The 23839-nt window shown below is 48.6% G+C and overlaps 1 protein-coding gene across 3 annotated transcripts in view; it reads right to left on the bottom strand.

Moving 5' to 3' along the window:
- The window catches only part of LRRK1 (leucine rich repeat kinase 1), a 147983-nt gene extending 126625 nt beyond the window's left edge, over positions 1–21358 (bottom strand). For 2 of the 3 annotated variants that reach the window (XM_032252866.1, XM_032252865.1), the window contains exons 1-2: positions 21111–21358; positions 15272–15490 (exon numbers count right to left, since the gene is read on the bottom strand). In XM_032252866.1, the coding sequence (XP_032108757.1) occupies positions 15272–15368 (97 nt within the window). In that variant the 5' untranslated portion in view covers positions 15369–15490; positions 21111–21358. Of the gene's footprint in view, positions 1–15271; positions 15491–21110 lie in introns of those variants that run through there. The other variant, XM_032252868.1, reaches the window with a different exon arrangement.
- Between the last annotated feature and the right edge of the window lie 2481 nt (positions 21359–23839).

Raw genomic sequence — 23839 nt, 5'->3', positions numbered from 1 at the left:
ACACATACAGACACACAAACACAGGCACACACACAGATACACAAAGACACACACAGATACACATACAGACACACAAACACACAGGCACACGCACAGATACACAAAGACACACAGATACACATACAGACACACAAACACACAGGCACACGCACAGATACACAAAGACACACACAGATACACATACAGACACACAAACACACAGGCACACGCACAGATACACAAAGACACACAGATACACATACAGACACACAAATACACAGGCACACACACACACATAGACACAGGCACAAACAGACGCACAAAGACACACACACAGAACACATACACAGACACACAGACACACACAGACACTGACATACAGACACAGATACCTACACACAGAACACTTACACAGACACACACAGACACACAGACACTGACATACAGACACACACAGATACCTATACACAGACACAGACACACAGACACACACGCAGAGACAGACACACATACACAGAGACACACATGCACAAAGACACACACACACACACCAAGAGACATATACGCAAACACACAGATGCACACATACACAGAAAATAAGCTAGTATTATGTTCCCTATTTATGTAGCCAAGGGCACAGTGTCATTGGAAGCAGGCTGACCACCTAGGGCAGAAGCTATGTCGTATTTCCCACTGTCCCCCTGGGCCTCAGAGTCCCCAGGAGGAAGTGAGCAGCTGATGGTGACAATGTCTGTGCAAGGCAGGGTCTAGCCAGGTCAGAGAGCTCATCTTGCTGTATCCTTGTATTACCGCTCGGGGGAAACCTACACAAATCACACAGTCACTGAACTAGGGGAGCTTTAGGCTCTCCTGGTTCACAATACAACTTGGTACCAGCAACTGTTTAACCTTATCCTGGAGGAAAAAACCGAGTGAGCGCGGGAGCTTCCCTAAGCAGAATCTCTGTCTCCAGCTTTCCGGCACCTGCAGGGTCCTTCTTTATGCAGAATTAATGTTAGTAGAGCAAGAATGAACTCAGAATAAACATTACTGAAGTCTTGGAAAGAAACAGGAGTACGCAGCATCCACAAACAAGAATCAACTAAAACTTTTGGAAATTAAAACGAGAAGCGTTGCACCGTGAAGCACAGTGGGTGAGCTGCAGAGCAGAGTGGAAGCCGCTGAAGCGCAAATCAGGGATTTGGAAGACCATGCCGAGGATGTAGCACCGAAAGACAAGGAGGCCGGGGGGAGAGATGAAAGAGTGAGACACACTGAAGAAATTTCTTGAAGTTTTTCAAAATGTGTCTAATGAGAATTTCAGAAGCATCTACTTAAATAAGAGTGATTCTCAAGTTGCAAAAATATGGCCTCAGAAGTGACAGGATATTAGTCAAGAAGCTGAAAAAAAGGAGGAGTAAATTTAGAAAAAAGAAGAATAAAGGACTGGTGAAATAAACTATCTTATGGAAAGACTGACAAAATGAGAGAGAGAGGAGAGAGAGAGAGCAGGACACATGAGAACACACAAGCAATATGTGGAACAAGGAGACAGAATTACATTCGAGAATTTAAACCATGACATCATCACCGAAGGACACAGGGGTTCTTGGAGAAACAGTGTATTGTGCTTCGGGGCAGGATACGGACAACCTGGCCTTGGATGTCTTGTCACATCAGAAAGCAAGGAAGTTATCAAAGACTCCTGGGGTCATGCCAAAAAATAGAAGAACCTACTCAGGGGGCCTCCTGGCAAAAGAGGAACAGCTTTAGCATCAAGAATCAAGTAAGTTAAAATTCATGAGTTCATAATGATACTAAGGAAAAAACCCACTTTCATTGGCCGCCTTCAAGAGGTGCTAGGAAATTGACTTATTTTCAGGAGAATGAATAAGAAAACTAAGAGAAAAAACCCAAACATTTGTCCTGACTTTGCTTTACAAACTGTAACTCAAGGTACCACAGAGTTGACGGAAGAAATTTCTTCTTTAGAGATGCGTTTCAGCTAACAAATGAAGAAGGAAAGATAGGCTTAAAATAACACCACTTTGCAACCTTGAATTAAATAATTGATCTGCGCAACCATCAATGCCTGATAAAACTGTGTGTCAAAAGTCGAAAAACCGTTAGAACATTTATAATGAATGATCGTGCTGACACCACCAGAAATCACTGAAACACTCTGAGCAACAGAGAGAGACAATTAGACATTCTGTGGCTAGGTGAGGCAGGAGAGGTACATACCATCTATTGGGCATTTTTGCCAAAACATCTTACTAAATCTAATCAAACCTCTGGATCTATAAAAACATAGGGAAGACAGGAACATGTCAGGCCACATATAGGGATGCCACATTGTCAAAATCCAGACTGTGGAGAATTGCAAAGGACAAACAGTATGGTTTTATCAACAACGAAACCACACGGGAAAAGAAATTGTGGGAGAAAAACAGAAATTAGGAGACTTAGGAACTGTACTGTCCCAGTAGCATGCAGGGACCCGGACTCAACAAACCTGACTCAAACAAACCAATGACAAAGCCAAATTAAGAGACAATTCAGGACATTTGAACATTGATTAGCTGTTTAATATTTTGACTTTGAAAATTTATTTTTGCTATTTATTTTTATTTATTTATTTGAAATGGAGTTTCACTCTTGTTGCCCAGTCTGGAGCTCACTGGCACGATCTGGGCTCACTGCAACCTCCACCTCCTGGGTTCAAGCGATTCTCCTGCCTCAGCCTCCCAAGTAGCTGGGATTATAGGCCTCCACCACCACGCCTGGCTAATTTTTTGTATTTTTAGTAGAGAGGGGGTTTCACCATGTTAGCCAGGTTGGTCTCAAACTCCTGACCTCAGGTGATCTGCCCACCTCAGTGTCCCAAAATTCTGGGGTTACAAGCATGAGCCACCACACCAGGTGGGGTCCAACCTGGGTTTCCCCTCTCAGAAGCCTAGCCTGTCAATTGCATGCTACTGTGGGCATACGTCAACATAGATTTTTAAACATCTTTTAAAAATGCATGTTAAATTTATTTTGTTTTTTCCTTTTTAGACTTCTTAAGCTATAAGTATGAAATTGGGTTCTAAAGCATCTGGAAAGAGAGAGAAGAGGATTTACATGGACGGAGATGGGCCACGTCGGGGAAGGAGGGAGGATGGTGACAGGTGGGTTACCTGCATGGGAGGAATAAGTTCAAATGTACCAGGACACTGAAGGGGGAATGGAGCTAACAATAGTTTGTGGTCTATTTTCAAAAAGCTAGAAGAGTGGCTCTTGCATGTGCCCAACACAAAGAAATGATAAATGTTTGAGATGACGGATATGCTAATTATCCTGATTTGATTATTACACATTGTATACATGTATCCAAATAGCACTCTGTATTTCATAAATAAGCACAATTATTACACGTCAGCTAAAAACAAGAGGGTAAAAAAAAGGTTGGCCGTGTGTGATAATTACTAAAATTGGGTAATGGGTACAAAGGGGGTCCATTTTAATATTCTCTCTACTTTTGTACTGTGTTCAAAGCTTTCTGTAATAAAAAATTTTTTAAAAGTGGCCAGGTGTGGTAGCTCACACCTGTAAACCTGGCACTTTGGGAGGCAAAAGCGAGTGGATTTCTTGACCTCAGGAGTTCGAGACCAGCCTGGGCAACACGATCCCCATCTCTACCAAAAAAAAAAAAAAAAAAAAATTAGCCGGGCATGGTGGTGTGCACCTGTAGTCCCACCTACTCAGAAGGATGAGGTAGGAGGATGTCCAGGCTATAGTGAGCCGAAATGTTGCCACTGTACTCTTGCTTGGGTGACAGAGTGAGACCCTGTCTCTAAGTAAGTAAATAAATACAAATTTTAAAAAAGGGAATCTAAGGTAAAAACATAACATTTTAAAGATCCACATAGCTGAAGTCTTATGAAAAGGGGGAAAAATGCCATTTTGAGTCCATGGCTAAAAACTGTGGTTTCTGAGGCCAAAGGGGAACTAAGTATTAGCCCTGATTCTTTGGAAGAGAGGGCATTTGTTGTATTTCCTGTTGTACTTTTAAATTGTAAGTATATGTTAAAAATGAGTAAGATAGTTTAAAAATATATGGTAAAATCCTGAACCACTATGAACTTCATGTTAAAACATTCAAAAATTTAGATTAAATGGTAACTATCTAAAAAATGTATTGCATAAATTAACTCAACAATAAACAGAACATTTAAATAAACCTACAACCTTTAAAGACAGATAATCAATAGTAAGACATCTACCCATTAAAAAGCACCAGGCCTATATGGTTTTATAGGCAAAGTGATGTATCCCGCTTCTTAGAAAATATTGTACATACTTATATTATCAAACTTAATGTTGGCTGAAAAAGCAAGCTGCAAAAAGACTGGCACAGTATGAAAATATTTAATCCAACATTTTTAGTCTGGAAACTGTTCTGACAGGGGCAGTATTGACAAAACAGGACTGTGGTTGCCCCATCCCCACCACAGCTGGACAATGAGCCAGCTGAGAGATGCCCCCTTCTCCCAGATGAAGTGATAGCACCCAAGCTCAGTTTTCCACAGGTCTATAGCTTCATCACTGAGGACTGAACATCCCACAGACCCCGAGTTGTCCCATATAAGCAGCCGGCACCCACAGCTCTCATGCTATTGACAGGCTGGGCTTCTGAGAGGGGAGACCCAGGCTGGAGTAGAACCAGCTCCGTCCAGCCCTGTCTAGTAGATGACCTGGCATACCTTCCTTCCGTACATGCCATGCTATCCTGCAGATTCAGGAGTTGTGATTTTCTTTCTCTTAATGAAGCCTATTCTCTAACCTCAGTGGAGGACATTGTGGAGTTCATGCCAACCCTTGCACAACAGGTGGTAGCCCAGAGGAGACCCATGTGGCAAGGCAGAGACAATATATTTATGGACACACAACACACATGGAGCATGGAGGGGACAGACACGGGATCGAAGCAAGAAGAACCACCAGCTGAGCCCTGCCTAGATTCCTGACCCACAGAAACCTGGGAAATGGTAATTCATTGTTCTTTTAAGCCAACAAGTGACAGGGTGGTTTGTGACTTGTGTGAAAATACCCGCACAAGTCCTGATAGCTTTCTTTTGAAACCTATTTCCAGTGCATTCTCTTCTTCCCACTCCTACCCCACCATCCGGGGCTAGGCCTCTTGCCTTCTCTCCAGGGCTCTGGCAATAGCCTTCTCATTTCCTAAATAAGATCATCCTGCTACTCAGATGTTTCCATCAGCTCTAGAACAAAATCGACACTCCTGCTGTGAAGGTCCACCTCTCCAGCCGCATCTGGTGCTTCTCTCACTGCCCCAACTGCACAGGCCAACGTGCGGTCACTCAAACCTACTGAGCTCATTCCCGCTGCCCAGCCCTTGCACTCACTGATGCCTTGCCAGGAGTGCCCCTTCCCCAGCTCCTTTACAGGGCTGACCTCCTGACTCCATTCACTTCATTCTGCATAAATGCCACCTCCCCCCCAGACACCTTCCCTGATTTCTGAGCCGCAGCAGCGCCCCCTGCCTGTCGCTCCCCAACCCTGCAACCCGGCTGTGATTTCTGTCATGGCCCTGATCACTCCTGACAATAGAGAGCATGTTGATTTACTGCGTTTCCCCTGCTGGACTGTAAGCATCACGAGGACATTTTCCTGGCTTCCCAGGGCCCTGACCATAGCAGGCTCTGACATAGCCGGGAGCGTATGACTAAGCACAGGATGGAGGGCTGGGCATCTCATTCTGCTATTTTCAGTATGTTCAATAAAGACTCTTCTTCCCTGCCTTCCCATGGCTGCCTCCTTCCGGTCAACTGAGCGGATTTCAGATTCAACATCAATGTCTTAGCTAATAACAAAAATGGCAATATTGTGCCTCTTTGTACATGATCTTACTCTAATGTTTCATAGAGCAACACTCTCTGAATTTCTTTCTTTTTTTTTTTTTTTTTTGACAGTTTCTTGCTGTGTCACCCAGGCTGAAGAGCAGTGGTGTGATCTCTGCTCACCGCAACCTCTGCCTCTCAGCTTAAGCAATCCTCCCACCTCAGCCTCCCTCAAGTAGCTGGGACCATGGGTGTTCTCCACCATGCCTGGCAAAATTTTTTTTTACTTTTTTTCATTTAAATTATACTTTAAGCTCTGAGGTACATGTGCAGAATGTGCAGGTTTGTTACATAGGTATACACGTGCCATGATGGTTTGCTGTATCCATCACCCCGTCATCTACACTAGGTGTTTCTCCTTATGCTATCTCTCCCTCATTCTTCCATCCCCTGCCATTCCTTCCCTAGCCCCCCACCCCCCGACAGACCCCAGTGTGTGATGTTCCCCTCCCTGCGTCCATGTGTTCTCATTGTTCAACATCCACTTATGAGTGAGAACACGTGGTGTTTGGTTTCCTGTTCTTGTGTCAGTTTGCAAAGAATGATGGTTTTCAGCTTTATTCATGTCCCTGCAAAGGACATGAATTCATCCTTTTTTATGGCTGCATAGTATTCCATAATGTATATGTGCCCTCCCTCCTGTGCTTTTTGGAGACAGTGTTTCGCCATGTTGGCCAGGCTGATCTGGAACTCCAGATCTCAAGTGATCCACCTGCCTCAGCCTCCCAAAGTGCTGGGATTACCTGTTTGAGTCACTGCACCTGGCCAACAGTTTATAAACATTAAGAAAAAGAGGAAGAGTTGGAAAATGTGAGCAAAAAGATAAGCAATGTGTATCTTAATTAACAGGGGTTCCAGAAAAACAAAACAATAGCAAAAGCAGAAGAGAAAAATATTATCAAAGAAAATACAAGAAATGTCCCACACCTGAAAGGGATACACGCGTGGCCTACCCAGTGCCAAGCAGCAGGAATGGAAGAGGGCTCTCGCCCACGGCTTACGCTGGAAAAGTTTGGAAGACCAAGCACACAGGAAAGATCCTCAAAGCTTCTGAAAAGGAAAACCAGGTCACCCACAGAGCAGTGAGAATGAAACCAGATCGGAGGACAAGAGAGACAGTTCCAAAGGCAGAGGATTCCAACCGAGATTGCAGGAGCGGGGAAGATAAAGATGCCCTTAGGAACACAGGGTGTCTTGCGGGAGCCTCCCATGGGCCCTTTCTTAGGCACTTCTTAGGCCGATGTGTTCCAGTTTTATTTAACTGGGTTCAAATTAAGAGTCCAGCTTTATTTATTTGGGTTCAAAATAAGAGTCCCGGGTGAGAGGCGGGAGGCGGATGGAGGTGGCAGGGAAGCGGGTGGTGGTGCTCATCTCCAGGGCCTCACAGGATACTGAATCTCTGAGCACTCGTCATCACAAGGGGAACATATCATTTAAAGTCACAAATGCAACCTAGGCAGGAGTCAGCCCCAACAGAATGAAATGCAGAGGAAGCAGCAGATAGATGAGGTCGAAAATGGAAGGAAATATTCATTTCTCATGGCAGGAAGTCAACAGACACCGTTTCAACAAATGCGCAATAGAGAGGTGCGGGCATCTTCTTTACATCGAGAAATGGTAATTACCTGAAGAACTAAAACCAGAAACAGGAAGTAAGGACTCTTTGGAGGTGACACTGGGGCAGGGCCTTGGTGCTCTTCCTCTATTATAGTCCCGTCTGTCTGACAGCCTTCATTAACCAGGGGTGTGCCTTCCTTTGATAATTTGTAATGTGCTTATTCTGTGATCCTGCAATTCTGCTGGGGCATACACAGTAATGTTCAACTCTTAGAAGCAAAAGGTAGAAAGGATCTAAAGACACTTTAATAAGAGACTGACAAAACGTGGTTGTATTCAATCCAAATGTGCATATAGAGGGAACTCTGAGAGATACTCAGAGAAAAAAGCTGCGCAATAGTATGTACAACTGAATATGCACGTAAAACCAGAAATACACACGAGGAGAACCACGCATGTGCTTTTGAAGAGGTTAGGAAGAAAACACTCAAGCTGGGAGCGGTGGCTCGCGCCTGTAATCCCAACACTTTGGGAGGCCGAAGTGGGTGGATTGCCTGAGGTTAGGAGTTCCAGACCAGCCTGGACAATACAGCGAACCCCCATCTCTACTAAAAATACAAAAATTTGCTGGGTGTGGTGGCACACACCTGCAATCCCAGCTACTCAGGAGGCTGAGGCAAGAGAATCGCTTGAACCTGGGAGGCGGACGTTGCAGTGAGCCGAGATCATGCCATTGCACTCCAGCCTGGGTGACAAGAGTGAAACTCCATCTCAAAACAAAAAAACAAACAAAAAAGAAAACACACTCAGCTAACAGTGATTAACCATCGGCATGATGGACGGGGGCCAAGAAAAACTGTGGCTTTCTCCTTATCATTTCAATCCACTGTGTGAACTGTGGGATTCCACATAAACAACTGTTTTCTTAACCTTCAGGGAGGGGTCGGGTGCCAGGAGAATGCTTGTAGCCCACTGTCAGGCAGGGGCTCTTTGCTTCTTATTTTTGAACCCAGGGATGCTGGTGATGTTCACACAGAGACTGGGGTGACTGCCCACTGGAGTCATTTGAGCCTGGAATCTGGGGTGGGGGCAGAATGACTGGAGGAGCCCTATCCCTGGCCTCCCCCACCCAGCCCCACCAGCAGAGTGAGACCCTGAATGCTCCATCTCTAACCCTTGCAGGTGTGGCCCACCTGTGACCACCCATTTGTCTCTCAGAGTTCACATGGCAGTGTCAAGTCCAAACTGAGCTACTAACAGGAACTTCAGAGAGCCATTCTTATTCATTTACATTCAATTTCTAACCTCAAATTTGCATCGCAACATGGTTCCATATTTAAAATAATAGTGTAACATTTTCTATGCCTTTAAATATCTCTAAGTCTCTGAAAAGTTCAAAGTGTCATGTAGATTATTTTTGCTCTTGGTTCTCCAGAAATGACCAGGTAGGTGATTTTCAGCCAACACTTGGCCACATGCCCCGGACCCTGGGTGCTGCATGTTGAATGGGGGATGAGAGGAGGTAGCCAGGCACAACCCTAGCAGCATGAGCAAAAGGAGCTGCAAAAGCAGCTCCTAAAAAGGCCTTTACAGCTGAAAATATGACTTCTGACTAATGCGTGCTTCTTTGCACAGCACGGGGGTGATGAGCTCAGGGGGGATTCTATTGCTTGAGATGTGTGTTTCTGTTTGATTTTTCCCTTTTCTTCTTTATGACAAATGTCACTCAATAAATAGCAAGACGGTTAAGTGGAATCTGGACAAACCGAACCCAAGGGTGGCTGGGATAGTGAAGGAACTCAGAATTGGGACTTCCAAAGAATAATAAATAGTAGCTCCTTATTTTCATTCATCAAAGTTCCCCAAAATGTGTGCGCACTTCACGCGCTCAAGCTGACTGACATGGCATTAGGGGTGGTGGGGTGGGAGGGTTCCGTTCCCAGGGAACTAAAGAATTTCAGAAAAGTCGCCAGTGATGGCTCCTTCAATGTCTGTCTCAAGCAAACCAGGAGGGGTGAAAATCCTTGGGCCTCTGCACAGGGTCTGGGGATGCCCACACGAACATCCTTCTGCTCTCAGGCTACTGGCCTCTTCCTGCGGGTCAGGGTGGATGGCTGCTAAGAAAATCTTCTCTCTCGGTGGCTGAATGCATGCCAAGTGAGCCTGGGCTGCTCCCTAGCAAGTGCAGGACCACCAGATAGGGCTGCCCTGCACACCCCACATAAAGGGGGCCAAGTCAGGAGCAAGTGTGGGGTGGGGGAGGCCAGGCAGGGGATGAGGACTGGGGCTCCGGGGAGCCACCACCTTCAGGCTCAGGCCACCTAGAATGGGGTGGATCAATGGGGGTGCTCCTGAGAGCCTGTCCACAGCAGAGTGGGTAAGCAGGTAGGGGCCGCTCTCCCCATGGACCCAGGTGTCTATGGCCTAATAATTAGCACAAAGACAGGCTGAAAAGTCAAAAAGCTCTTGTGATATCCAAGCAGAACGTGTAAAGTTGCTGATGGCCTGACAGTGGGATGGCTTACTCAGCCTAAACAGGAATTTGCAGTGAGGGCCACACATCTGCTTTTAGTGACTCCAAGAAATGGGTTATGGGATTCCGATCTGCCTCAATGAGTAAAGCCAGGCACAATGAGAGCCCCACAGCATCCCCTTCCAAGCAGGCCTGTCCACAGAAAGGCTGGCGTTGTTTGCTAGGGAGTCAGCTCCCCATTGCTAGGAGTAAGCAAGCACATTCCAGACAAGTAATTAGGAGATCTAAGCCTCGGGTTAAAACAAATGTTCAAAGGCTCATCAAGGCCTAGAGCATCTGTAGCTGGGCTCTGCTTCGTGGGCATGAAGCACAGCTGTGCTAACCGCCACCTGCATGGATGGACGCACACAGCCACCTCGCCCACCACCTGGGCCACCAATCAGCCTCCCTGTCCTTCTCACTCATTAGAAGATTCCTGACCGGATGTGGCTGTGCTCCCTGGAGGGGCCAGCATGCTCCTGTGGCCAGGCTGGAATCTCCTCCCCTGCAAGGCCCTGCCCGACCCCTGCCCATGGCTCCCACGGCAAGAACACAGCCCATCACGGTCAGGCAGGACACCAACAGGAGGAACAGGTCAGAGAGGTGGGCTCCGCTCATCCGTGGGGCTCTGTCCCTTATAGACTTCCCTGCTGTGGCCTGACAAGAAGGCCGGCTGCCACCCTGGCGGCACTTCCTAATTCTGTCTATTTCCTACTTCTATTTCTGGAAGGCAGGAAGAGCCCCCACTTGAGCAAAGCTCTTAGCTCCTATATTAAGAAATTGTATTTCCACCATAGAAAGCATTGTCAAAGTAACCGCCGAGCTAAAGCCAGCCCGAGAAATTGTATTTCAAATACAGGTTTGAAAAAGCCAAAGGAGAAAAATACAAGACATTGGAAGGAGCCATGAAACAACCTGGGATTTGAAGACCTTCTGGAATGTTCCTTCTCCTCCTCTGGTCCATGCTGGGTGTGGTGATGAGCAGTGCTTGAGAGGCGTGGGACTCTGGCTGAGCTTTCAGGACCAAAGCGACGGCCGCTCGCAGACAGCCAAGGGTGCCAGCCACTGCCTGGGCGATGTCTGCTCAAGCTCCACCCACCCTCCACGATCAGCAGTCTCCCAAGTGTTCTCCACCTGAGTTATCTGGAAGTTTCCTCACTTCTCTACTTTCCAGGGCAGCCCTTGTTGGCTGGCAGGACTGGTTTTTCCACTCTGGCTGGTGTCAGACACACTTGGAAGAATAAACGTCTAATGACATGTTTGTCAAGTAGTGCCCGAGCTGGAGCCCATGCCCCGTATCTCCCTGACAGCTGCTCTGTCAGCTAGCAAATCTACGCCGGTCAAAGCTTTCCAACCATTCCTCCTGCACCGCAGGAGAGCTGACTGCTGCCGGTGCCAATGAGGTGGAGACTGTCACACACCTTCCCGGGACACTATTGTGCTGCACAAACACACAGCGGGCCTCGCGGCAGGGCCAGCACACACAGAACCCGGCTCCACACCAGCTGGGCGAGGCCGAATCCAGGGCCTTTGAAAGGATTAACCATTCTAAACAAACACGAGCTGAGGTCACACAAGTCACAACAGGTAGAGGGTGTGAAAAGACACACCTAGTACACAAATAAAAAATAAAAAATACCATTACCCCAACACCCAAAAGTAGATCCTGTGTGGTTTTTTTTTTTAATATATATATATATTTTGAAACAGAGTCTCGCACTGTTCCCCGGGCTTGAGCACAACGGCACGATCTCAGCTCACTGCAGCCTCCGCCTCCCAGGCTCAGGCGATTCTCCCGCCTCAGTCTCCCGCGTAGCTGTGATTACAGGCGCACACCACCACACTCGGCACATTTTTGTATTTTTTTTTTTTAGTAGAAATGGGGTTTCACTATGTTGACCAGACTGGTCTTGAAATCCTGACCTCGTGATCTCCCGCCTGTCTTCCAGTGCTGGGATTACAGGTGTGAGCCACTGTGCCCAACTGACACTGTGTCTTCTTAAAATGTGGGTCTTTTTCTAAAGCATACTCAGAAGTATAATAAGAATGTTATCATTTTCAAACACGTTATCTTCCCATGATTTTTGAAGTGTGAGAAAGCTGGCCCTGCGTAATTTTGAGTATCATTGCTTTTCCTTCTGGCCGCCAATTTTTCTCAGCCAGAGCTGGAAATTAGGTCTGGAACAGTCTTCCCTGAGTGAGGCTGGTGGATTTGGGGAGTGGGAGAGGGGAAACAGGGCTATCACCCCACAAAGTCTGGGAGAAGGTGGGATGGGACAAATCCAGCTTAGGCTCTGGGGACACGCTCAGAGGGTGAGTCCTGCGGGGGGCTGGGGGGACTCAGCTGCAGTCATAGTGAGCCGAGTATTCCACATTTATTCGGAAAAGACATCGAGGAAAAGAGGTCAGTGGAAGCAGATCTAACTTTGGACGAAAGCAGTGAAGGCTGCTGAGGTCCCATCAGGGTCCTTGGCCCTGTGTGTGTCCCCTGAGTTATACGGAACAGGGATGGCAGGGACTTCTAAGATCCCAATGGGGAAAGAGGCCGGGGGAAAAAAGACTGTTCTGTGCCTTCTCTTTCCCATCAAAGCACAGTTGGGAGAGGACGCCTCCTAAGGAACAGTGCCAAGCTCACATGCAGGCCTTTAGGGAAAGTCATGGGGGGCTGGGGGAGGGACACACTTTGACCTCTCGGAGCACCTTAACATTTTCTGGTTATCTGTTCTGCCAGGAGCCTGGGGGTGGGGATGGGTTTGTTCAGGGCCCATTGCGTCCTGGTCCCTGGGACCTGTAAGAATCAATGGGGAAGGCTGGGCATGGTGGCTCATGCCTGTAATCCCAACACTTTGGGAGGCCGAGGTGGGCGAATCACTTGAGGTCAGGAGTTTGAGACCAGCCTGGCCAACATGGTGAAACCCTGTCTTTACTAAAAATACAAAAATTAGACGGGCATGGAGGCACGTGCCTGTAGTACCAGCTACTCAGGAGGCTGAGGCAGGAGAATCGCTTGAACCTGGGAGGTGGAAGTTGCAGTGAGCTGAGATTGTGCCACTGCACTCCAGCCTGGGTGACAGAGACTTTGTCTCAAAAAAAAATTTACCCATGCTTGCCCGCTCCTCCCGCCCCAAGATGCTGCTCTAGTGGGTCCATGTGGTTCCAGGGCCCTGCCTGGTTTGGGCCACTACCCAGTGACTCTGTGGGCCATGGCTGAGAAGCACTCCTGTAGTCACTCACTGCTGACCAGGATGGGGAGGGAGCAGCGCCTCCTGTGGGGCTTTTTCAGATGACACAGTCACCTACCCAACAGGTCCCAAACAGACCCAAGGTCCCTGCCCCCACCCTGGTCCCTCATCCCTCAGGGCCGCTAAGAAGAGCAGCAGGAGGGTAAGGGAGTCGCACATGCACTGGAAAGGTGGAGGTGCTACCCCTGAGTTGGGGACAGCATTCGATCACCCCTGCCACCTTGATCGCACACTAACAGAGCAAGGCCTTTCTACCACAGAACAGAAAAGAGACATATGTCTAAAACAAAGAAAAAGAAAATTTACAAAGATACAAGCTGAACACTCTGGAAAGATTTAGTGCTGGGCAATGTCAAGAAGCAAATTAGTCTCCCATTTCATAAGGTGATGGATGTGAAAAGACACCTTCCAGAAACCTCACCCTGGTCAGTTGCTGGACATTTCAGATGGAGAAAAAAACATTCAAACAACTGAAGAAAGTGTCTGCCAAGCCAGGTACAGCGCCTGATCGTTAGTTAACATGGTTAAGGGTATAAACGTGGACCTCTCACACCCAACATATTGACCCTTTCACCTCCCATGGTATGGCCTGGCATTTAAGAATGAGTGTCTTAGCATTAAGACAGGCTTCAGATGGCAATTTGTGATTTCTGAGTTGTTGACCTTGAACGAGTTTAGCCTCTCTTACCCTCATGTTCCTCAGCTATGAAACAGAGATAAAAGTACCAAGTTCACAGGTTGTTGTGAGGATTTTATGACATGATTTCATAAAGCTCTCAACCCTGTGCATGTGGTGCCTGGTACACACTAAGGGATTAACAAATATTTATTAACAATCATATCCTATGGGTCCTAGAAGCGGTGCAACTGCAGTGAAAACTCTGGCAGTATGTGCCAAGAGCCTAAAGACGTTCAAGCCCAGTAATCCAACTTCTGCAAACCTACATTACAGAAACAACCTTGGAATCGAGTATGAACAGATGGGAAGGAAATGCTTTCCGCAGGAGTGAACGACTAGAGGCAACCCAAATGTCCCACAGGAGAATAAAGATTAGGTCAATAACTGTACACAGTGCTCCTGCAGAAAATGATGTTTCTTTTGTTTCCGAGTGCTGTCCAATTTATGAATCACTTTTTGATCAAATAAGCTATTACATTGTAAACAAAATAAAACAAAATAAAATAAATGAAATGTTTCCCTTGCTCACAGGAGCTAGGTGGTGCCCTAGGTAAATGTCACCGATAGACGGTTAAGAGAAAAAAAGCAAGATACAACATGACATACACCTTATAAGTACAATAAAGTTAAAACGAAGCCCCTTAAAGCACAGAGAAGCAGACTAGAGGAGAGCATGCCAAAGCCTTCATTGTGCTTGTGTTTGAGATACGGGGATTCTGGATGATTCTTTTCCCTTCTTCCCTTTTTTAAAAGAAATTATTTTTTCAATTCTTTTCTTTAATAAACATGTATCATTTTTATAATGTAAAAACAAAACCAAATCCTTATGCTTAAAAGTCCTTTAACCTGGTTGGGCCCAGTGGCTCACGCCTGTAATCCCAGCACTTTGGGACGCCAAGGTGGGGAGATCACCTGAGGTCAGGAGGTGAAGACCAGCCTGGCCAACATGGAGAAACCCCATCTCTACTAAAAATGCAAAATTAGCGGGGCTTGGTGGCACAGGCCTGTAATCCCAGCTACTCAGGAGGCTGAGTAAGGAGACTCGCTTAAACCCAGGAGGTGGAGGTTGCGGTGAGCCAAGGTCACGCCATTGCACTCCAGCCTGGACAACAAAAGCCAAACTCCATCTCAAAAACAAACAAAAAAAAGTCCTTTAACCCAACATGAAGTGATGTCTCAATTGTAAAGATCTGTGAGTCCACTATAAATTTTGTATACGGTTCTTTAATCTTTAGAATTTGGGAATCCCAAGATACATTTTTATGATGAAAGAGCACCAAATGATTGGCATTTTATTTCCTTTGGTTGACAACCCCTTGCTCTTACATAGCCTAGGCACCCTGCAGGAGGAACATGGCAGGTCGCACCCAGGCAGGCATAAGCACAGCCCTGTCCTTACCGTTAGGCGTCTCCATGGCGCGTTCTGGACACACAGCTGACCCCTCCGTCCCCACACACCAGTACATGCTGGGTGGTCTATGTGACATGCCAGCCATCAACCTTTGCAGCAGCCGATCTTCCAAGGCAGGTCCTGCTGTTGTCACTGCCACTGCTGCTGCCCATGCGGTGCGTTAAGGCATGGAATCAGAGTCATGGCTGAGCAGAAAGCTTTCTTGTTCTGGTGGTGAAAAACATCATAAAATCAGAAAGCCTTTTTCATTCCCGTCCTCCTCCCCTGCAAATATTGACATGGGTTCATTCAGTTTTCCCTCTGCAACATTCCTCTTTGGAGTCCATCTAGCCGGCCAAGCCCATCAGGTATGGGCAGGGAGAAGGCAGGGCTCCCTATTCCATCTTGATGCTGGGCTTAAATCTTGTCTACCTGACAAGAGGCTCAAGGAAACCCCAGACAATTGCAAAACACATACAAGTAACAGCTTCAATCACTGTTCAGTCAACGCACACCCACTATCACCTGCAAGGCAACCAGGCCCTGTGTGAGGCTCAGTGGCACCAAGATGGCTAAAGGAGGCTCTTGCCCTCAGGGGCAGACTCCAATGGGGGTACGGCAGACATAGTTCAGGCTGGTCACAATACAAGGCCCTCCTTTCGCCCAGGGCCAGTTCTTCTGGAAGTTCAGAGGTGAGCATGTCATTCCAAAGGGGCAGTCAGGCAACAATCCCAAACACAGGAAATTTATTTATTTATGAGACAGAGTCTTGCTCTGTCTCCCAGGCTGAAGTGCAGTGGCACAATCTCAGCTCACTGCAATCTCCACCTCCCGGGTTCAAATGATTCTCCTGCCTCAGCTTCTCCAGTAGCTGGGATTACAGGCGCATACCACCATTCCAGACTAATTTTTGTATTTTTAGTAGAGACGGGGTTTCACCATGTTGGTCAGGCTGGTCTCAAACTCCTGACCTCGTGATCTGCCCACCTTGACCTACCAAAGTGCTAGGATTACAGACATGAGCCACTGCGCCACACCAAGACAGGAAATTATTACTGGTTATGAAGTCAAATTAGTGTGAGCTTTAGCAGAAAGCTAGATGATGGGGGTTAGCAGAAATGAACCTCATAAATTCTGCCCCTTTTGGCAATGTCTGGAGACATTTTTGGTTATCACAACTGGTTGGGGGGGCTGCTACAGTCGTCTAATGGGAAGAGGTCAAGGATGCTGCTAAACATCCTACAATGTACAGGACTGCTATCTGCAACAGAGACTCCTCTGGCCCCAAAAGCTCCAAGGTGGAGTTGGACTAATCTCTTAAACTAGTGACTGTGACAAACTGCCCAGACCAGGTGCTGCTCCTCTATGCTGGGCTCGCACTGAGCTTGGAGTCCCCGATGGGCACTCATGCCCATCCTGCTACTGTGATTGAAGGACCAGAGGGAGGGTAAGACCCAGACCCAGCTCAGGCCTGATACGAGGTACTACCACAAGAAATGCATGTGTGCCTACCAATGTCCTATATGTAATGGAGTACGAGGTAATTAGCACCCCCTTGTCTGTGTTCTCTGAGATAGACAACTCTGGAATGGGCAGTGATAGCGTAGCCAAAAATATATGGATTTTTAAAATCAAGTTTACATAAAAATAACGCCTAAGAGACTCTGTAAAGGCAAAAGCACAGCGTGGATGGCAAAGGTGTAGACTGCCTCTGTCACAGGTTAGCAGTATGACCTCCAGCTGAATGAATGTGTGTCTCACTTTTTCATCTGTTAAAAATAGACATCCATCCTTACACCCTGCTCTGCTGGCAGGGTTACTGTGTGAATTCAACTAAAGTAAAGTTTCTGCAGCGACTCTCTACGACGGGGCTGGGGTGGTCATTACCTGCAATACCAGCGTGCAGACTTGGAGGCCAGTGGATCTAATTAACAAGATCAGAGTATCAATGCTGGAAGGCAGATGCCCACAGTGGGTAGGTTCTAGAAGGTGCTGTGAGCAGTAGGGGCACAAAGTAAGGTACAGAACAAGGCTGTGGGAATGTCTCACCTAAAAGCCTAGAAATCAGGCACCTGGCCCAGGTGGACTGGACTCTTCAAGGCAGGGGAAGGTGGAGCTAGGAAAGCCAGGCTCCAGCAGCCGTGTGCATTCTGCACACGTTTCTGAGCCAAAGAGGGAATGGTGGAGAGAAACCGTGTGTGAGAAACACCCATATTTGAAGTTGGGAAGCCTCAAAAGTCCAAGGAGGAAAGGAAAAATGATCAATCTGGGCAAACTTTAGGGGATGATTAAAGCCTTATAAATAGCAAAACCTGATTTGGAAAATCAACTTGAGACAGAGAGGGCGAGCCAGCAACACAGAATCTGTTTTAAAATAAAGGTTCCAAATTACACATCCACATCCGGAAACTGAGAAGCACAGTTGCCATCTGCTTTCAAACACCTCTGCAAAAGAGCTACCACACACAACCAACATTTCGAAAATCCAAACGCTAGACATTCTTCCTGAAAACACAAGTGTCTTGCCATACAATGTTTTTAAGTTAAAAAAACAAATCTTAAAAATATTTTAAGCTAACCCTTGCCCAGCAGATTTTGTTCCCCTTTTTATTTTCAGTTTCTTTTTGAAAATCACTTTACCAGTGGAAGAGTCTGCCCCTGGAGCAGTTTTAAAAGTTTAATTAGTATTTTGGCTTACACTCTAAGGCAGAAGTTTTAAGATGAGGTAATTCAAATTTTACTCAATCTTTGCACTCAAACGGATCTTTGCTTCTTCCTGCTTCTTTTGGGTTCAGATCAGTGCCAACATATGATGGTTACAAGTTACATGTTTTCATTATACTTCCTAAAGAGGGCATCAAGAGGTTGTGTGCAGTAATGATGGTTTAAATGATGTTTCAAAACCTCATCAATTTCCTTTTGCCAACTATTTATGCCTGCATTAATGAATAAACCTAAATATTTAATGAAAAGAAGGCCAGGTGTGGTGGCTCACGCCTGTAATCCCAGCACTTTGGGAGGCCGCGGCAGGTGGGATCACTTGAGATCAGGTGTTCGAGATCAGCCTGTCCAACATGGTAAAATCCTGTCTCTGCTAAAAATACAAAAATTAGCTGGGTGTGGTGGCAGGTGCCTGTAATCCCAGCTACTTGGGAGGCTGGGGCATGAGAAACACTTGAACTGGGGGAGGTGGAGGTTGCAGTGAGCTGAGACTGCACCACTGCACTCCAGCCTGGGCGATACAGCAAGACTCCATCTCAAAAAAAAAGGAACCTGTCATTCATTCTATAAATGTCTTATTGAGTTCCGTCTATGAGGAGGGAACTTCATGAGTTTGTGAAGCTGATGGGGGAGCAGACAACTAAGTAATTGCTATAAAGTTTCTGACAGCAGAGAAACCTGAGTATTTTAGGAGGCTTGGGAAGGACTGTTGATATTGAAGAGTTAGAAGACCCTTACCAACAAAGCATTCTAGACATGCTCATTCATATCACCCAACTTCTTTTTAAACCAAAATCCTGGTCAAAATGGTTAGCTCATGATTCTAGAAATCTTGAGTGCTATTTGCATCCCTTACTACCATTGGCTTGCCAGCAAAATGTGTTTAATGGGTTTGTGGGCATCAAAATACTTTGAAGGTGCAGGCCAGAGGAATATGTTGTTCTCAGTCCCAGATGACCACCAAAAGCCTGGGGGAGAGAAGTGTTCCATGAGTCTAAAACCACAGGTAAGTTAGGGCTATCTGTTCCCCATCCAGTCACTCTACCACCGAGCATGGGGTGTCTCTCTGAACAGTGATGGGAATGAGAATGCAGCAGTAAGCAAGACAGACTAGTCTCCGATTCCAGGAGCTCCAGTAGAGACCACAAGGTAATTAAGGAGAAATTAAACAGATAAAGGAGTACACAGTGGGGACTGCAGGGAGGCTGCAGAGTGAGGGACATTAGAGAGAGCATGCATTTTCAGAGGGTGACCAGCAAAGGTTTCCTGAAGCTGTGTGAAGAGTCGGGAGGCAGCAACACAGAGTTCAGGTCAGCAATGGCCTGGTGGTCTGAGAAAGCAGAGGCTGGATCAGCTGGGGCTGTGAGTGGAAGGAGGTCTCCTGGATTGCATGCCAATTGCAAGGAAAAGCTACTGAAGGATTCCATAAAGGGGACTGATATGATCCGATTTACCCATTTAAACACACACGCACACACACGCACACACGCACACACGCGCACACGCGCACACGCGCACACACACGAACGAACGTTTATGTGGGGAGGGGGAACTGTAATCCTACAGGAAAGAGATGCTGGTACTCTGGAGAAGGGGTTGGGGGGGCGTAAGAAAAAACGTGACGGGCCAGGTGTGGTGGCTCATGCCTGTAATCCCAGCACTTTGGGAGGCCGAGGTGGGCAGATCACAAGGTCAAGAGATTGAGACCATCCTGGCCAACATGGTGAAACTGCATCTCTACTAAAAACACAAAATTTAGCTGGGCGTGGTGGCACACATCTGTAGTCTCAGCTACTTGCGGGAGGCTGAGACAGGAGAATCGCGTGAACACGGGGGGCAGACAGTTGCGGGGATCACGCCACCGCACTCCAGCCTGGTGACAGAGTGAGATTGTCTCATAAAAAAAACTCTAAAATTAGTGTGGGGAAAAAAGGGCACAGACCAGGACACATTTTAGAGGTGGATCCAATGGACGAATGTTTTTGATCTGAGCTCCTGAGCTGACTGTGAAGCCACTCCCAGAGACATTGACATTTGGGAGAAGGACACTGACATTTTGGCTGACCGCAAAACCTCCTTTAGCAACAAATCAGGTGTGAGGCTAGTTTGCTGTTATTTTTGCTTTCAGGACATAGGCAAAGATGAAGAAAATCAAGTCATAAGAGGCATTTAATGTTAACGTTTTCCAAAACTGTGCATGTTCTTGGTGTCTCTTTAACGTCTGGGCATGCCGATGCCCTGTGAGTGAGTGGCAACCTCTAAAATTAGTGTGGGCAGTGAGACCTTTGCTGAAAGCTGAACGCCCCTGTTTCTCTACCTGTTGCAGGGGATGTGTTTGTGGGAGAAAAACTTTGCGGCCTCATACTGTGAAGGGGTAGGCTGAGATGGCCACAGCGGTCCTCAAATTCTCCACCGTCATCTCCCCGCTGACCCCGGCCTTCCTAGGCTTCCTCCCCTGCGTCCCTGCCTGCCTGGAAGGTCCGCTGTAGGCTGCAGAGACCACGGTAGACAGAGCAATGGTATCGCTATCAGCCAGAGAATACCCTAGGGCAAGAAACATAACCCAGACACTGAGGAGGGCGAAGCCTCGCTGCGCCACCCCGCAACACCAGGACGCCCCCGAGCAGCGAGAGACTCCTGGGGAGTCTCTTGCCAACACCCTGGCACATGCACACCCGCGCTCACACTCCAGCAGCTCCCCGATAAGGACGGGGTTTGCTCCAAAGGCAGAGGAAACTTATGGACGCCCTGGTGTCTTTCCCTACTTCTGTTTCCTGCCTCTGCTTCCCTGCGTTCCCGACCCCGTCCAGTACGGGGTTTTGGGGTTCACGGCTCGGGCCCCGCAGACCCGCCTCCCACAGGCTGCCTGGGCTCCGGGCGTGGCGGGAGGCAGCAGGGGCGTCAGACGGGGGTCGCCCCACGCCCTCCGCGCCCCTCGGGCTACTACGGCCCCTGCGCAAGGGCCACCCATGCCCGACCACGCGACTGCCTGGAGCTCAGGCCCGCGGGCAGGCAGAGGCCAGGGCTTCCCGCGGACGCCGGGCGCCGGCCCAGCTGGGTTCCTGGCCCGGCCGCAGGAGGCAGCCAGGCCCCCGGGGTGGGGGGCGCGGGCAGGGGCAGCACTTACCTGCGACGGCTGCGGGGCCGGGGTGCGGGCGCTCCGGGACGCGGGGCCGGACGGACACTGGCGGGCCCGGGCTTGGCACTCCCACCGCCGTCTGCCCCCCGCGCCTCGGGCCGCGCGCCGGCGCCGGGCCCAGACGCACTTCCTCAATCCTGAGGCCGGCGGGCGGGGAGGGCGGGCGGTGCGAAGAGCGCGCAAGGCAAGGCCGCCGCCGGCTCTCCCCAGGATGGGCGCGAGGCGTCCCCTCGGTGGCCGCCTCAGTTTCCCTGGCCGTACAACGCAGGCTATCACGCTCACTGTTGGTGCCCCGGGAGACGCCGGGGCCCGCGGGCCCTTCTAGTACCAGGTTCGGGCACCCGGCTCCCTTCACGAGGGTCCAGCGCGGCGAGGAGATTGGTCGGTGCGGCGCTCAGCCCCGCTTCCACTCTCCTCCGCTCTAGCGGCAGCCACCTCGGCAGACCAGCCCCTCACTTGCATGGGGCCCCTATTTTCTGGCCGTAGAATTTAAAAAGACGGAATATTCATTTGCGTGCCGCCCTTTACAAGGCAATATAGAACACAGTTCTAAAGCGTTAACGATTTGCAATTTACACAACTTCCATCACATGGATTTTACTAATTCAATTATGGATGGATGCAAAGATTTTGCTGTTTGGTGAATCACATTTAATTGTCGGCTTTGGGGGGAATACATAAAACTTGAAAAATTGGCGATGTATCGTGTTTCAACCTATTCTAAAGGAGGCATCAGGCTGCTGGGGCTAATCCCGGAACGCAGACCATAAAGATCGGCATCCACGCTGTAGGCGGGCCTCCCCGTGAGCTCCACGTGTCCACCCAGGAAAATGGCCTGCTCGGGAAAAGCGGAGGGCTCCACGCCCTCCAGGACCAGCGCCCTGTAGGCGCCTCTCCTGGAATGTTATGACTCGCGTATTCCCAGGATTTAGCGCCAATCTCCCCAACCTTCACTGCCAAGTCACAGCACCCGGGCAGCTGCAGAGTTCCCACACCACCTCCCGAACACCGCGGGGCCGTTTCCTCGAGCGGCCCCTTGGGTCCCTGTTTGGCGAGGGGACCACCGAGCAGCTTTGCTGTGCTCCCGGGAGGCTATTCCTGCCACTGGGCGACCTTCCCAAAGGGTGGACGCAGTTCTGCAATCCTGTCCTCACCCCTGAGGGCCCCACACCAGTTTGCGGGAGCCCGCAGTGTGATTGCTACCGATAAGCTCCCAACAATTGCAGGGCGTGGCGTCCTCAGGGCTGAGTGGGCCCCGCGACGGCGGCGCAGCTCCTCCAGGAAGGGCAGCCCCGCCACCTGGCGCCACCGGGAGGGAGCGCGGGCCCACGGCCCGGGAGGACGCTGGGGGAACGCAGCCGAGGCAGACAGGGCGCCTCCACTTCCCTTCAGAATGAGCTTGGGAATAGGCTAGGAAGATACATTGCCAGCATACCATGGTTTATGTATTCCCCCCGAAGCTGACAAAAAGGATTCATCAATCAGCAAAATCTTTGCATCCACCCATAATTGAATTAGTAAAATCCAGGTGACGGAGAATGTGCAAATTGTACATAGTTAACATTTGACACAGATGACTTGTATTCCGCTCCTTATGTCCCCAGCATTTAATTCTAGCCATTAGGTATGCATTAGCCACAGCTTCGCATAGGAAGGTTATTGCAGGTCAGTTAAGACGCCTTTCCACTCCGTCCTAAGGCTCGCTGACCCGTAATTCTCTAGCTTTTGCTGGGAATCCCACCCGGGTTCTCAGCACCCCAGGCTGGAATGACCCCTCCTGAGGTGGGTGGGGTCAGCTGGAAGCCACCTCCCTGAACTGACTTTTCTGCCTTTTTGAAGGCACAGTGGCTGAAAGCCTCTCCTCAGGAGTTTTCTAGTTGTGTTTCTTCAGCCCAGTACGCAGCTTTCCTCGGACAGTCGTCCTTGGGCAACTTCCCATACGCCCTTCAAGCTCATGCCTAGGAGCGGGGGGCAAAGACATTAGAAAGGCCTCCTCCACCAGCAGGAGAAGCTAGGACATCCCAAAGGGCCCACTTGTAGAGAATGTGCCAACCCCCACATGCACACCAGGGCACACAAACGTATGTGTGCAAACACTGTGAACAAGCACCTGCACACGCATACCACACCCTCCGATTATCCCCAGAATGGCTGGGGACATGTTCCAGGACACCAAAATGAGGGAAATTGTCATTCCCCTATAGTTTTCTGCTCACATTTGGATTGAGAAATAGGGTGTCTCTAAATAATGTGTCTACATTCTCTTAACATAAGTGTGTATGTGATGAGATATGTTCCCAGCCTCCCTTAAGTTTTTTCTTAAAGGGGTGGTGCTTTGCCACCCATGGTCAAAGTGACCTGGGCTTTCCACATCGAATGCAGGGGCTGAGCTTGGAGGAGCTACCCCAGTGTGAGCAATGATCTCGATCCAACGGCAGCATCAGCTCACAACGTGGTGATTGAGGCTTCTTGGTTAGAAGGTTTAGAAACTTTAGGTCAGTTAAACCCAAATAGATCCTTTCTCTAGATCCTCAGAAGAAAAAGTGACGAAAACAGACACTTGTGCTCACCGTCAGGGGCACAGTGCTGTCCCTTAATCCTCATGCAGTCCTCCCCACCATTTCCCACGCTGACGTCCTCACTGCGTTATGATGAAGGGTGGCTCAGGCAGCCTAGAAGAGAGCTGAAATTCAGCCAGCTACGACAGGGAACCTCCG

The sequence above is a fragment of the Sapajus apella genome, unplaced genomic scaffold (assembly GCF_009761245.1).
Source record: "Sapajus apella isolate SASKATOON/1434 unplaced genomic scaffold, GSC_monkey_1.0 scaffold80, whole genome shotgun sequence".
Lineage (NCBI taxonomy): Eukaryota > Metazoa > Chordata > Mammalia > Primates > Cebidae > Sapajus > Sapajus apella.
Note: the sequence above shows the minus strand (reverse complement) of the source record. Positions and strands in the feature narration are given on the sequence as shown.